This window comes from Chaetura pelagica, unplaced genomic scaffold (assembly GCF_000747805.2).
Source record: "Chaetura pelagica isolate M959 unplaced genomic scaffold, ChaPel_1.0 scaffold130, whole genome shotgun sequence".
In the NCBI taxonomy this organism is placed as follows: Eukaryota; Metazoa; Chordata; class Aves; order Apodiformes; family Apodidae; genus Chaetura; species Chaetura pelagica.
This window is the reverse complement of record NW_009951915.1, coordinates 867893-883316: the sequence shown is the minus strand read 5'-3', so window position 1 is coordinate 883316 and position 15424 is coordinate 867893. Positions and strand designations below refer to the sequence as shown.

General features: G+C 48.1%; 3 protein-coding genes across 3 annotated transcripts in view; 2 read left to right on the top strand and 1 right to left on the bottom strand.

The window, feature by feature from the left end:
- ACKR2 (atypical chemokine receptor 2) overlaps positions 1-808 on the top strand; it is a 3235-nt gene extending 2427 nt beyond the window's left edge. Inside the window, exon 4 of the mRNA XM_009994689.1 lies at positions 8-808. Coding sequence (XP_009992991.1) covers positions 8-808 — 801 coding nt within the window. The remainder of the gene's footprint in view (positions 1-7) is intronic.
- A 2603-nt stretch (positions 809-3411) lies between these two features.
- Positions 3412-5054, top strand: LOC104386005 (7-alpha-hydroxycholest-4-en-3-one 12-alpha-hydroxylase). Its single transcript, XM_009994541.1, has one exon. The coding sequence runs from the start codon at positions 3522-3524 to the stop codon at positions 5052-5054; it is 1533 nt and encodes a 510-aa protein (XP_009992843.1). The 5' UTR covers positions 3412-3521.
- A 5384-nt stretch (positions 5055-10438) lies between these two features.
- The window catches only part of OBSCN (obscurin, cytoskeletal calmodulin and titin-interacting RhoGEF), a 183002-nt gene continuing 178016 nt past the window's right edge, over positions 10439-15424 (bottom strand). The window contains exons 111-117 of the mRNA XM_009994678.1: positions 14733-14806; positions 14021-14141; positions 13184-13423; positions 11883-12106; positions 11366-11435; positions 10755-10904; positions 10439-10616 (exon numbers count right to left, since the gene is read on the bottom strand). Of these exons, the coding sequence (XP_009992980.1) occupies positions 10439-10616; positions 10755-10904; positions 11366-11435; positions 11883-12106; positions 13184-13423; positions 14021-14141; positions 14733-14806 (1057 nt within the window). The remainder of the gene's footprint in view (positions 10617-10754; positions 10905-11365; positions 11436-11882; positions 12107-13183; positions 13424-14020; positions 14142-14732; positions 14807-15424) is intronic.

The window sequence follows — 15424 nt, the reverse complement described above, 5'->3', positions numbered from 1 at the left end:
CCTGCTGCTAACTCTTCCTTTCTGGGCTCTCTACATTTCTCAGTGGGTGACCTGGGACATCCTGTGCCCGGTATTAAATACCATGTACACCATGAATTTCTACAGTGGTATCTTCTTGGTGAGCTGCATGAGCCTGGACATGTATCTGCAGATAGTTCACGCGTGCTCCCCTCGCAGCTCCGTGGCATGGAGGAAGTCTATCCTCATCTTGTTGATGTTATGGCTCCTTTCCATCCTTCTCTCCATTCCTGATGGCCTCTTCGCCAGAACAAGGCAAATCCACAACAAACCCATCATGTGCACCCATGATTATGGCCAGAAGCACTTATTCTGGAAAGTTGTCTTTCGGGTCATTCAGAACACCCTGGGTTTCTTTTTCCCCTTCCTCTTCATGGTGTTTTGCTATTCCCGCATTGCGTGTGTCCTCACCACGTCTCAGATGCCTGGGTCAAGGAGAGCACTCTGCTTAGTGGTTGCTCTGGTGAGTGTCTTCTTTATCCTGTGGTTCCCTTACAACATTGTCCTCATTCTTCACTCCCTCCAAGATGCTGGCATGATCAGGAGCTGTGAGAGCAGCAGGCAGTTGGACTATGCCATGCAGATCACGGAGAGCTTGTCCTTTGTCCACTGCTGCCTCAACCCTTTGCTCTATGCTTTTGTGAAAAAAAGATTCAGGTTGTATCTGTGGAAGATCCCTCGGGCCATTTTCAGGAGAAGTGCTTTCTTTGACATCCAGCCCTCAGAGACAAGCCAGTCTTGCAGCAGATATGCAGCCGAGATAGAAATGTTGAGTATCACCAATGCATGATCAATGTTTACAGTATTTACCTTCTGTGTATGGCCTCTGCACTGCATTTTTACTGGCCCTGGCCATGAGATGAGAGCTGGTGTGAGCCCACAGCACTGCATAACCAGACTTTTCTGCCTAGCACCAGCATCAAGAGGAGGATTTTCCACATTGGGATTGGAAAAGTACATGTGGGATTTGCTTCTGTTGTAACTGGAAGATGCACCAAAGGGTTGCCCTGGTTTTATGCTCATGGAAGAAGCTCAGCTCCTGTCTGGACTTTTTGAGGCACTAGTGGATGAATAGGCAGCTTATCTAGATGTTGTGCCCTTAAAAATGCAAACTGAAACTTGTGGAGAACTTCTACTCCATAGATGCCAAAGGGTTGGATGGAGGAGAGGAATCCCATTATCCTTCTAGCTCATGGGGTGGACTGGGAATGGATTTGTCACACTCATTCATCAGGCCAGACACAGGTGGCCAGAAGCCCAGCCTAAGTGGTGGCTTTGCTGCCAGGTGGGTCTGTTCAACTGGGCTCATCCCTGAGAGAGACAACAGGAAGAATTAGGCACCTTTGAACTGCATTGTCTGACCAGTGATGGGTTTCTCCATTACAATGAGCTGTGCCACACTCACATCTGCTGAGCAGAAAACTATGTTTTCAAGGGACAGATCCTTGGTTAGAGATCAGTTGGATCATCAGCTGATTGCAGGTCAGGTCATAGAATCATAGAATCAGAATCTTAGGGGCTGGAAGGGACCTGAAAGATCATCTAGTCCAACCCCCCTGCCAGCGCAGGGTAAATCAATCAGGTCAATCAGCAGCCAAGTTCAAACCAGTAACAACCAGTGAGAAAAAGTGATGGGATCAGTAGAACAGTGGTGGAAGTATTTGCCTTCCTGAAGATCCATTTTGACATGACAAAAAAGATTCATGGATACTGTCTTTAACATAAATATTGGCTTTAAAACACCATGGAGTGAGACCATAGCCTTGAGCAGAAGAGCACAGTTAGACAATCCTGACTTATTACTTAAAGCATAGCTTTAAAGTTCAATGTTATTATTTTGATCACCTTTAGAGAAAGGCATTACTCACCTCAAATACTCTTGACACTTAAATGAGCCCTTTCCAGCCTGGAAGCCTATTGAACACTTGCCTAAAATTGTACAAATTAAATTTATAGTTTAAGAGAAAACACCCATCACCTTAATTTTATTGCTAGACAAGGTTACTGGATTGAGAAGGGCCTTGAGTTGATCTAGAAAAGTGGATTTAGTGCTACTAAAGATTAAATTTATAGTTTAAGAGAAAACACCCATTACCTTAATTTTATTGCTAGACAAAGTTACTGGATTGAGAAGGACCTTTAGTTGATCTAGAAAAGTGGATTTATTTTCACTGCTACTAGTTTGCTTTGCCAACATTGCTACAGCACATTTCCAAAATGCTAAAGGCTGGAGGCTTTCCTTAAAAAATAATAAATAAATGCCTGAATAAATATTTAACTGATGCTAGGAAGTGGCCTTCACTCCATGGGTCAGGTCACTGGGAGGGAATGTGGAAGGGGAGAGCAGCTGGGAAGCAAAATTTAAGGTGAAGATCATGATCCCATACAGAGGAGGGCTCGTGGGACTGTGTGAAACTTATGATGGGATGCTCAGGGGAAGGGCAAAGGTGGGGAAATAGAGGAGGGGATAAAAGGGGGTGGTTGTATTCAAGCAGCACACCCTGTGCCTGCTCACAGAAGTCTGTCCTGTCACTTTATTAAATACTTTTTTTAAACTCACTTTCCAGTGTCACTCTCTGTCCTACAGGTCCAGGTGCCAGCGGTTGGGGCCGAGGCCGTGGTGACTGGCTGCACCCAGAGGCACAGCAATGGGTGGGACACTGGGTCCCTGGCATTGTCCCCAAACCCCATTTTAGACACTGAGGAGCAGGAGGGATGGAGAAGCAGAAGGGAAAATGGGTAAAACTGCCAAATGCAGGGATGGGAGCAGGAGGGCAGAAGGTTGGGGATGGCTCTACCAGCTGGAGGGGACACGACTGACTCACAGGCTCTGAACACTGGGTGTGTGCAGCTCAGCACAGAAGATAGTGCTGTGGTCCATCTGAACACTGCTGCTCTCCAGCCAGGAGCTGGGCTTGGCCATTTGCAGGCTCTAGACTCATCTGGTGCAAAGCAAATGCAGATGATGGGGCACTGTGTGTTGGAGAACATAAAAATGTTGGAGACCTTTCCTTCTCTAAGCTTTTGCAAATAAGTTAGTTCACCTATAATCACGTTCCTTCAGTCCTGAGCTCATTTCCAGCATCCAGTCCTCCTCTCATTTTCTCAGCCTGCAGTGTGTGTCCACAGCCTGGTCTTAAAGGCAGAAATCACGAGTGAAATTCTCTGAACTCTCTTTATTTTTTTTCCAAAAATGGGCTCCATGCTGCCTGGAAAAGGAAAATTGCTTAGGCTGCTGCAGAGCACACACTGAAACCTGCCCACCTCACACAGCAGCCTGGCAACTCCAACTTGATTTCAAGGTACCTTTCACCTTAAAAATCCCTGTGTGTTCATCACGGGAGAAGGACACGCTGGAGAGCTCCACGGGGAAAAGACAAACACTCGCTGCCAATGGGGACAGAGGTTGTCAGCTCTGCATCTGCATATCAGCTGCTGGATGGGAATAAAAAGCCTGTTCTTGCCCCAATCTAGCTCTAGTCCAAGGTCCAGGACGGGCTTTCATGGCGCTCTGGGTGGTTCTCCTCTGTACCTTGGTAGCATTGCTGCTTGGTGGGCTCTACCTCCTGGGTGCGCTTCGGAGACGGAGACCCCATGAGCCACCTCTGGACAAAGGAACTATTCCCTGGCTGGGTCATGCACTGGATTTCAGAAAGGACAGTTCAGAGTTTCTTAAAAGGATGCAGGGGAAACATGGGGATATTTTCACGGTGCTGATTGGAGGCTATTACTTCACCTTCGTGATGGATCCCTTCTGCTTTGGAGCCATCGTGAAGGAATCTCGATCTAAACTAGACTTTAAGACTTTTGCATCTAAACTGGTCCAGCAGGTTTTTGGCTACAAGGCCACTGAAGCCAGCCAGAGGATAGTTCATGCATCGAGCATGAAACATCTGATGGGAGATGGACTCACAGTCATGACACAGGCCACCATGGAGAACTTTCAGAAGCTGATGCTTTTCAATTTGAGCTCAGGAGAGGGGAAACGAGAGTGGCACGAGGACAGCCTCTTCTACTACTGCTACAACATGGTCTTCAGAGCTGGGTTCCTGGCTCTGTATGGCACTGAGCCACACCAAGGGGCAGAAAACAAGGAGAAAGCTCATGAGCAAGATCGCATCCTCTCCAACCAACTGTTCCAAGAGTTTCGGAAGTACGACCGCCTCTTCCCTCGCCTGGCCTATGCCATGTTGCCTCCCAAGGAGAAAATAGAAGCTGAGCGGCTGAAGAGGCTGTTCTGGAGCTTGCTGTCCGTGAAGAAGAGCCTTCAGAAGGACAATATCAGTGGGTGGATAAGTGAGCAAGAGCAGCTGCTGGCAGAAAGTGGTGTTCCCGAGTACATGCGGGATCGTTTCATGTTTATGATGCTCTGGGCATCCCAAGGCAATACGGGCCCAACTGCCTTCTGGCTCCTCTTGTACTTAATGAAACATCCAGAAGCTATGAAGGCTGTGAAGGATGAGGTAGATAAAGTCTTAAGGGAGAGTGGTCAGGAAGCAAAGCCAGGGAACCCACCAATTAACATCACAAGGGAGATGTTAAACCAGACTCCTCTTCTGGACAGTGCCCTGGAAGAGACCCTGAGGCTGGTTGCAGCCCCAATACTGGTCAGAGCTGTTCTCCAGGACATCAGCCTTAAGACAAGCAGAGGAACAGAGTACACTCTCCGCAGAGGAGACAGGGTGGCTCTGTTCCCTCACGTCTCTGTGCAGATGAACCCAGAAATTCACCCTGAGCCTCACAAGTTTAAGTACGACCGCTTCGTCAACCCAGACGGCACCAAGAAGGATTTCTACAGAAACGGGAAAAGGCTGAAATACTTCAACATGCCCTGGGGGGCAGGAGTATCCATCTGTCCTGGGCGGTTCTTTGCTACGGCTGAAGTTAAAATGTTTATCTTCTTGATGCTGAGTCATTATGAGCTGGAGCTGGTCAACAGAGAAGAGGAGGTCCCAGAGATCGACACCAGCCGCTGGGGGATCGGGACGGCACAGCCTGTTCGTGATGTTCAGTTCAGATACCGCCTGCGCTTGTGACCTGAGAAGTTCTCGTTGCATTGTTGTGTTGTGTTGGTTTGTTTTTTTTCCTGGCATTATCTATGAGATAAGTGGATCTATCAGACCCACACAGCACCAACACTGGTAGGATCTCGTTGGCTTCGTGGTTACTGTGGCTTTTCTCCGTGCCTCCTTCGTGTGCGCCACTGCCCTGCATCTCCGGTTATTGCAGTGCTGGGTGACGTGCTGCAGGCTCATCTGCACACCCACCCAGGGGCACAGAGAGACAAACAGCACTCTGACATCCTGGGGACCCTCAGCCTGCCAAAAGCCCATCCACACAAGCTCAAAGGAGCACACTGGCAGGTGGGAATGCAAATTAAGGACTTCCAAGGAGGAAGTGTTTTGTTTGGATCCCTCCCAGGGTAGTCCCAGCAGAGCCATCAGCCCCAGGGACCCATCAAGGAGTCTCACTGGGAGCAGCTCTTTGGATCACCACCTGGACTAAGGGGGATTGCTGTCAAGGGAGGGGGGATATCTTATGGCATGCAGAAGAAAAGCATTTTGGGATTGCACAGGACTTGTGATGGGATGTTTAGGGGAGAAGCCAAAGGTGGGGAAAAGGAGGGATTTAGGTGATTTGGGGAGGAAAATAGAGGGGTAAGGGGTTAAAAAGGGCTGGTTGTGTGTAAATAGGTGGCTGGACCATACACTTGTCTGGTCACATCCTGCTCCTGATCAGCACAGTCTATCCTATTGTCTTATTAAATTCCTTTCCTTAAATTGAAGCTTCTAGTAAACCCCTGGCAGATCAGAGAAACCCAAATATCCTCTCCAGAGGTGCAAGACTTTCCTTGGGGCTTTCAAATTGTCTTGTCTATGGTCTCCTTCTTGTATCTGATGAAATTCCCAAAGGGAGCAGAGGTAGGAAGTACTGAGCAAGGACACAGTGATGACTCCTTCCCAGTTCACGTTTAAGAAAAGCAGAGGTCTTGCCAATCTCATTTACCACGTTGGTGAGAGGAGAAGGGAACATCACTCATAACCTACAGTACTGTTTTTCATGAATCTGCATGAGTTAGGAATGCACACAGTCACCTGCCTTTCCAGGGCTGCAGGACATTGTGCATTCAAGCCCTGTGTCTTGTGTGCAGTTTCTGGGGATAAAAAAGCTCTTTGTGTGTGCATCCGGATCCACCCCACCAACCATAACAGAGCTGAAGTGTGGCTACATACAGCCTGAGCCAGGATCCCCTACACCACTGAACCAGCTCCCTGCTTCAACCCAAACCATTGCACAGGCCTAGACATTTTGGACTCTGCATGCTGGCCAGGAATAGGTCTGCTCACCTAAGAGGGGGTGGTTGTCTGAGCTGTGGTGCCTGAGCCTTGCTGGGGGGTGAGCTCCCAGCACCGGCTCGTGCTTGAGCCTGTTTGGGATCTCGATGGTCCTTCACATGCTCCTTGAGTCCCACGGGCTGATGCCTGTTGGAAAATGCCACCCTCCCTCCAGATTTAGATCCCATCCTCTGCAAAGGCCCGAGGAGACTATAAGGAATGGGCAGGAGAGAGGGGAAAGGGCTTGTAAACAACCTCAAACCCATGCAGGCTACAGCCACAGTGACCTTATGAGTCCTCAAATATCTCTGTTTTATCCACTGGATTCAATGCAAGATAGAACTTTGCTCTACAAGCTCTACTTTGCTTTTTGTCTCCTTCAATAACTACTGCTCTGACAACATCAGTCCTTACAGAAGTTAAATCCCAGCCTTACCTGTGCAGAGGACAGCACATTGATTTTAATGCTGACTCTAGCCTTCAACTTTGGAGGTTATGCATGAGCCAGGAATGAAACTCAAATATTTTCCCATGTGTCCAGACATCAAAGTCAACTTCTGCTTCGTTCTGCAAAGGACAGGGTTATGTTGTAACTGCAAATCAAGGGCAAACCATACTGGGCTTTAGCCCAGACCTTGTGGTGGTGGAAATTCAGGCAGAAACGATGAAGCAGCTGTGTCAGAGCCAAGGGAAAGAAAAGTACCTGTAACTCCACAGGCCTTGATGGTGACAGTTAATATTCTCATTAACAATCCAAGCACCTTTTCACCACTTTCATGTTCCCTCCACAGCTCTCACCCCTTTTTTGTCACCCAAAGCTTCATTTCTTTGCTCTGCTACCAAGAATGAAGCTGGAGCTCTTCCCACATTCTGGCTGACGGTTGGATCTTTGCAAGCTCCAAACCAGTAATGCCTTGGGACAACAGGGCAGGTCAGGGACATGGTGACCTCCTGGTCAAGTTGATGTCCTTGCTCTAAGGCTCTAGCAAGAGGAATGCTTTTTGTGTGGGTGGTTTGCATGAAGGTTGTTCACTGCTAATGCCCGCTGTGTATTTGTGGTTACCACTTGTCAGGACCCCAGGTGAGAGGTGAGGGGATGCACAAACATGGGGTTGCACTTGGAGAAGGGATATGAAAATAAGGACAATGACAATGATTCAGCAGAAAAATCTGGTTTTACTTCCTTGTCAGAATGGTTTCTGTAACTGAACAGTATTGAGTCTATAAAAGACTTCAGACATGCTCAAATGCATGCAGTTGTGACAAGCAAAATAAAATAAAATAAAATAAAATTTAAAAATCACTTAATTTGAGTCATATATGGAAGAGTGTGAAAGCTCCAAATGAGTTAGTCTGCAGTTAAGTTTTATGCTTAGATGGGTTGTCCCCTGGCAGTAAGCTTTCCATCCCAAAGTGTACCAGCAAGAGTGAAGAACTATCCTGCGCCAACAGAAACCCTATTGCATTTGTAAAAGAAGTTAAACTGGAAGGAAACCAGGGTCTTGAAAAATTTACTGGGGGAAAACCTGGTTGCACTGTCTGTCTCGTGTCTCCTCTGTCCCCCATGAGGACTGAACATGGAGCCCTAAACCCTTGTTTTTCTATTCTGTAGTGCCTAGTGAAGACAATGTTACTTTAATGTTCAAAGACAACTGAGTCAGTGCCTGGTCTCCACAGCTCAGTGAAAGCACCTCCAGTCTCAGAATTCCTGCTCTCGTGTCGTGCACAAAGGAAGGAGTCATGACATTGAATGTTTCAGGCTTGGAAAAATACAGGTTAAAAGTGTTGGAAAATACGCCCCATGGTTGAACAGCTTCACATCTAGGACTAAGCTGTAATGTGCTGGGCACTGCTTTCTTGACCTTGTTCTTCTCAACACAGCCAGATACAGCTCTGATAAATCCTGTGCTTACTGCTGCTTGTAGGGAACCTTGGAGAAACTCAGCAGCACCATCAGATACATCATTCACTTCAGAGAAACTCAAAGGAACACTGAGGTTGTAAGTGCAAAGCAGGGACATCCCGTGCAAAGGAAAGCAGACTTTGAAGGAGAAACAGAAACATGAAAGCTCTGGATTTTTTGGAAGAATTCATACTCTCAGCACTTGCTGGTGCCACTGCTGCCATTACAGAATCATAAAATATGGTGAGTTGGAAGGGACCCATCAGGATCATTGAGTCCAACTCCTGTCCCTGTGTAGGGCACCCCAAGAATCACACCATGTGCCTGAGAGCATCATCCATGTCTCCTGGGAGATGTGCCTGTGCACTCCCTGGCAAGGAGCAGCTCAGCTTCCAAATGGCAAAGTCTCTTGGTGGTACAACAAGGTCATGGGCACTTTTGTGTTTGCTGCCTTGACTTTCCAGTGACTACCTATTCCCACAAGTCACAGCCTAGGCAGGAATACCCTGTGGCAGGCAGGATGCACTGATACAAACCCAGAGGAGCCAGGCAGAATTGGGGAACATACCTGCTGAGGAACAAAGCAAGGCTGCAATGAACCACTGCCACCACCACCTGAGAGCTTGGCTGTGCTCAGGAAAGGCTCTCTGCACGAGCTGATTTTAGCCCTGCTCATGGAAAGCCATACAACTACATGCTCCATGTGCCAGCATCCTGGCCACAGGGAACATCTGTCCCAGAGATGCTCAAACACCAAGTCACAGCTTGGTTTCTTCAAGAACTGCTTCTGTATGCTTGTTCTTTACCACATTATTAAGATAATTGATGCAGACACAGTCAGGTGAAGGGTTTCCATAAAATCCTATGTGATGGGTAAGTCTGTCATCTGGGTCTAATGGGGAGACCTCAAACACATGCCCCAAACCCCATGTTTTTTCAGTGTTTTCAAACCTTGAAACCTTTGAGGAGCTTGTCAGCTCTGCAGATGTGACAATGTGGGTGTCCATGGAGAGCTGGTGACCCTCCATGGAGACACACAGCTCACTGAGCAGAGGCTCTGAGAGAGCAGAAGCTGCGCTGTCTCAGTGGAGCAGCCTAAGAAGGGTCCACTTGGGCCCCAGGGATGTGCAGTTTATCAGTTACTGGAAAACCCCTTTGCTGTTGCCCTCCCAACACACCTTGTGCTACATGGTGGAGCTACAAGACTTTCTGCTTAGGTTTTGTGACTTGGGCAGGAAAGAGTTTCCTCAGAAGGTATGAAAAAATCCCTAGTGACCACTGTCACTCAGGTAACACACACCTCCTTCCTTTGCAGCCTCTTGTTGCTCCACAGCTAGAAAAGTCCTTCTCTAGCCCCTCAGGTCAGTCCTATGAGGATGGCAGAGAACGTGTAAGCAACATGCTAAGCCTGGCTGCCAGTGGATGCTGGCAGAGTCCCACCACTCCAGCCTTGTGTCTGTCCCTTGGCAAAGACATGGGATCATGGGACACATCAGGCTGGGGGCAGCCCAGGAGGTCTCTAAACCAACCTTCTGCTCAAAGCAAGGTCAGCTGTCAGCTCAGGCCTGGTTGCTCAGGGCTTTTTCCAGTTGGAGCTTTACATCCAAAGCCTGAAGATACATTCCTGTCTAACATCAATCCAAAAAAAGTGCTTCACTTCTCCCTGTTTCCCCATCATGGCTGGTCATTGAACTCTTTTGGATTAGAGGCAGGTGGGAAACGCACCAGCCACTCAGACCTTGCTGTGGTGGTCACTGTGGGATGAACAGTACAGTAAGACCTGGAAGCATGTCTGGTTGTCACCTCCTGGGGCCAGGGGCAGAGGTCAGTGCCCAGCATTTGCATCTCTGGCCTCAGGGAAGGATTTGCAAAGCTGCTTGGGCTGGTAGCTAGTCCCATTTGGAAACCATTCCTGGTTGTTCCAGGGAGCATGCAGCCAAGTGCTACTTGTACTGTCAAGTTACTGTTGGTCAGCTGAGCCCCCTTAGGTCTGTATTTCTGTTCTTACCTCGTGGCAATGCACATCAGGGGGGTTAATTTGCTCAGTGATGCTAATTTCACTCCTGAAGAGCAGTTGCCACAGCTCAGCTGATGCACAGCAACTTGGGCAGGACTTTTTGGTACCAAACACAAAGTGCAGAAGGGGAGAGGGAGACAATTCCCATCTGTGATTACATCCAGGTCACTGTGCAATCATGAGGCCATACTTGGAGCACAGCAGGCCCCTTTTCTTCTCCCGTTCCATGAGGAAATTCCTCAGTTTGGTGGAAGGGAAGGTAACCAGTGCTTGCTGCCTGTTGTCCAAACCTGTCTCCTGGAGCCACGGGCTCTGAAGGCACTCAGAGGCTGATGGCCTTCCCCTGGAACAGGCAAAGGTGAGAAGGTCAGTCAGGGATCTGGGGTTGGGTGAGGAAGCTCTTCGTCAATGAAGAGGAAGAAGGGACAAGACCCAGGATCTGCACCAACTCTGCTGTTGGCAGAGCAGACAACCATCTTACCAAGGGTTTGCACACAGTGTGCTCTGGAGAAAGGACACTGCTCCCCCAGAGAGGCCTGCATAGCACCTCGTGAGCTTCACCTTCCCTCTCCTGGTGGTTCTCAGAAACTCGCAGGGTACGTCGGAGCTGACGGGGTAGTTGGCACTCAACCTGCCCCAGGAGGAGAGAACTGATCAGCAGGAAGGGCAGTGCCTGGGGTGCTCCTTCTCCCAGGAGTTCCCACCCAGCAGTGCCAGAAGGATCACGCACACAAACGTCTTATGGGAAAACAAAACCTCAGAGGCCACTGCTCTTCAGGGGGTTTCCTGACTTTGGCTGCTTTTCTACTTGGTGCAATCTGGATTTTCTTGGTGAAGTTGAGGCTGAGTGAGAAACACCAGCAGCTGCTGATGTGTTGTAAAACTGCCTCCTTGCTCTACATGGAGACCTTGCTGGGGCTAGGACATGGTGCTGCTGCCTCCACACTCTCCATCACACAGACTTCTGCAGCATTGCCAAGGAGAGGGGGCACCACTGGGGTTAACTCTGAGTCTGTGCCTCTCCCCTGATTGATGAGTCTGAAACTGCACTTTTAAAGCTGCTCTAGGGTAGGGAAGGACAGACTGACTTACATGATGAAGGCTGTGACTCCAATGGACCAGATATCAGTCTGTGGGAGGGCTCCTTGCTCTGTCAGCAGCTCTGGAGCTGGAAAAGCAAAGTGGTGTGAGCCAAGCTCCCCTCCAATGCAGAAACCAGCACAAAAGCAGTGGGTACATTTCTTCTTTGCTACCTTCCCAAGAGTGAAGAAGAAAAAGCTCCTAGCACAGGGAGCTGGTTGAGGTAAGACACCCTTGTGGGTGGTGACTGCAATGAAACCTTGAGAACACCAGACCAAATTGCAGTAATACTGAATCCCTGAGCTCTGGACATGTGGATGCCAGTTGGCTGTGACCTCTGGCTTTGCTCTCTGTGATCTCCCAGTGGAACAGCTGTCACCATTGGCTGCTCCCACAAACTCACACCATTACTGGAGAGCAGCCTGGGAGACTAGTTGGGGACAACTGCTGCCTTGACTAATGGCCCTGTCTGTCTTTCTGCTTACCACAGATTGCACACAAGGCTGCTGTGACTGAACTCTGTACTCACCCATGGTTTCAACATAGTCCATGCATTTGTCCATGGTAATAACTGTCTCTTGTGTGTAGAACTGTGCGTTACCAAAATCCAGGAGTTTCAGCAGGTTGGGCTCAGTGATGATCATGTTTTCAGATCTGACATCCAAGTGCAGGATGCTGTGAGCATGGAGATACTCAACAGCACTGAGGATCTGCCACAGATAATCCCGGACCTCCACTTCTGAGTATGAATTCCTGGCAGAAGAAAGAGGATAGAAACCAGAGGTGTCCTATCTGTGTGTCCAAGGGCATCATTCTATACCCCCTATTGTCTTCCTCTGGGTGTTTAATCTTATGAGGCCCTTGTGAATCAAGAACAAACAACTCTACTCATTTAGGAAATCTATTGTATATGAAGATGCTGGTCCCGACTGTGAGTCATCTTTACAGACACAAGAGGTTCAGGTTATAGAGCTGCATGTCAGAGAAAGCAGTGGTTGTGCAGAACTCAAAATGCAGATTTGATTCCCACCATTCCCTCTCCTTTAATCAGTGGATTTCAGCAGATCCATTTGCAGCCACTGTGAGAAACAACATGGAAGAGAAATGTGGCTTCATGAACCACAATAATCTCCTTGTCATGGGAGTGGGTGTTTCATATCATACAATCACAGACTGGTTTGGGTTGGAAGGGACCTTAAAGATCATCAGGTTCCAACCCCCCTGCCATGGGCAGGGACACCTTCCACTAGACCAGGTTGCTCCAAGCCCCATCCAACCTGCCCTTGAACACTTCCAGGGATGGGGCAGCCACAGCTTCCCTGGGCAACCTGTTCCAGTATCTCACCACTCTCACAGGAAAGAATTTATTCCTAATAACTTATTTAGATCTCCCCTCTTTCAGCTTAAAACCATTACTCCTCATCCTGTCAATCCCTGCCTTTCTAAGAAGTCCCTCCCCAGCTTTTCTGGAGCCCCTTCAGGCACTGGAAGGTGCTCTAAGGTCTCCCTGGAGCCTTCTCTTCTCCAGAGCAGAGCTGCTTCAGCCCTTTCATGACTTTCCTGGCCTCCTCTGGCCAACTACCATAAACTGCTTTCAACACCTCAGCTGAGTGTCCCTGAATTGTCCCCTACCCCAGCCACGCAGAGCACTTAAGTAACTTATTTATGTCACAAGAAGTTGCAGAACTAATGCGCCACAAACCACACATGCAATGAGAACACACTGGAGGGACTGGAGATAGAAGATCCAGTTTGCCAGGGGAAGACACTAGGTGCTTTGCTCCCTGCACCAGCTCCACCTGGAAGCCCCTTCCCTCCTCTTGTTCTTACCGTGACGCCAAGGAGTGGAGCAGCTCTGGTCCCACGCACATCTCCTGGATCAGCACTAAGTGCCGTGGGCTGACGTAGGCTCCCTTCAGCTGGGCTATGTTGGTGTGATGAAGCTTCCTCAGGACTTGATACTCCACAAGCACAGTCTGCTTGTCCTCTGGCCAGTAAGGGATAATTTTGGCAGCTAAAGTCTTGCCGCTCACTTTTTCCCGGCACTGTCGGACGATGCTGAAACGTCCCCTGATACAAGGCAACATAAAGGCAAGTTAAGCTTCTCTGCTGCTCCTGGCAGAGTTCTGTCCTTTAAAACCACCAAGGTGGCATGCTGTGTTTTTCATCCACGCCTGACGTGAAGTTGCTGCATCTGTTGTCACAGTTTGCACATCCTCCTGTGCCTCTGTGTTGTACCTCACTTTAAATTGCACGAGTGAGAGCTTAACTCCCTTGGAGGGAGAGAAGATGGCTGGAGCCAGGGAACTACCCCTTGTTGGCAACAGAAATTTGTGCCTGTCTTCTAGGCACAGCAAGTTGAAACCCAACCCCATGTCAGGAACTGGTAGCTGCAAAGGTTGATGCAGCAAGGAGAGGAGGAGACTTTGTTGGCCCTGGACTCACTTCACAATCCACTAAGGGGCTGTCCTTTTGCTGTCCCAGGAAATTCACACCTGAATCCTCCCAAACCAAGATGAAGACTGCTCAGCCAATGACTTGAGGTTTATATATATTGCTGTGGAAGTGTTTTCAACAAACCCCTGTGTCACTAGGTGAGCAGCACATTTCTAAAAGTGACTTCTCTAAACTCCAGCCACATTTTGAGTGGCCAGATGGATCCATTACCTTTTGATCTCTGTTTGGAAGGCATAGGTCTGGTAGGTTGGGAAGGGCTCAGATGGTGTGATTATTTCACTCTCTTCTTCAGTAGCAACTGGTGGGAATTTCTGCATTGCAGCACGAAGCTCTGCAGAGAAAAAGCAACAGGGATTACAAGGGAAAAAAACTCCTCTGCCTGGAAACTGGAGCCTCTCCGAGCCACCCTGCACCATGAACAATGACAAAGGTGACATCTCTTCTCCAGACAAGTCTGCAGGTTGCCTCCCAGCTGTGACAGCCAATGGCATTTGAATACAACAGATTCTGGACTGTCCACCCAGTAATTCCCTGGTGTGACCACTCCAGACTATGTGGCAGATTGTACATTGTGTGCTGTGATATCAAACATCTTAGCCACTGGTTCTCCTGTCACATAACAACAAGTCATCAGAGCATGATAAAACACTGACAAAGAATGAGAAACTTCTTTTAGTTGGGTATTTTGAGGCAGCAGCTGAGACTTGTTGCTCTGGTTCTGGCATGTGGTTGTGTCTGAGTGCTCCCCAGAATATTAAAACACCCCTCAACACCTTAAAGCATCTGCTTGGAAATGCTGGGCACGTTGAAATATCTTAATAAATCCAAGGGAAATCAGGGGACTTAGGGTGAGTTAAAAATATCTCTGTGAACTGATTTTTGCAGAATACTCCTCTCCACTGGGAGGAAATTCCAGTTAGACCATCCTTCCACTTCTTGGCAGAAAGGACACTTCCTTTGCTACATGGATATATTTGTTGTGGGCTCATGGATTTCCTAACTTAAAAAGCATATGAATAGTGCAAAGTATTCAAACAGGTGAAAAAATTAGTAAACTCAGCTTTCTTTGTTTCAGAGACAAAATACAGCTGAAAAGTGCACCACAGCAGGGTGACAATTCCCAGTAGCAAATACCAGAACACCTAAATTAACTGCTGAGTGTGGGGCTGAGTCCATAACAAAGAGCAGGTCCAGGCCTTTCACTAGTAGCACATCCCTACCAACAGGTCAGTGCCTCCAGCAACACATTTATTGTTCCAGACCTGTTTCCTTGTGATCTCACCTCAAAAACCAAGTGTGTCTCTGTGGGTAATGTACAGGTTCCAGATTTGTATTTTATTATTATATTTTTATATGTATTTTCATTTGCATAACAATATTTTATTATTTATTTGTCATATGTTTACACATATTCCCCTAACTATGTCCAGAATTAGAAAATAATTCACTTTTAAATAATAAAGCCAAAAGAGGAGGAAGCTCTAAGTGACCCTGAGCCAAGTGGGATTGGTCTTGTTGCATTTGCCCTTGACTTCTGGACCCTCACCCAGGAGGGCACAATTGTTTTGGAGCAGGAAAACCCCAGTGCTCTCTTGGCATTTGATCTTACCCATT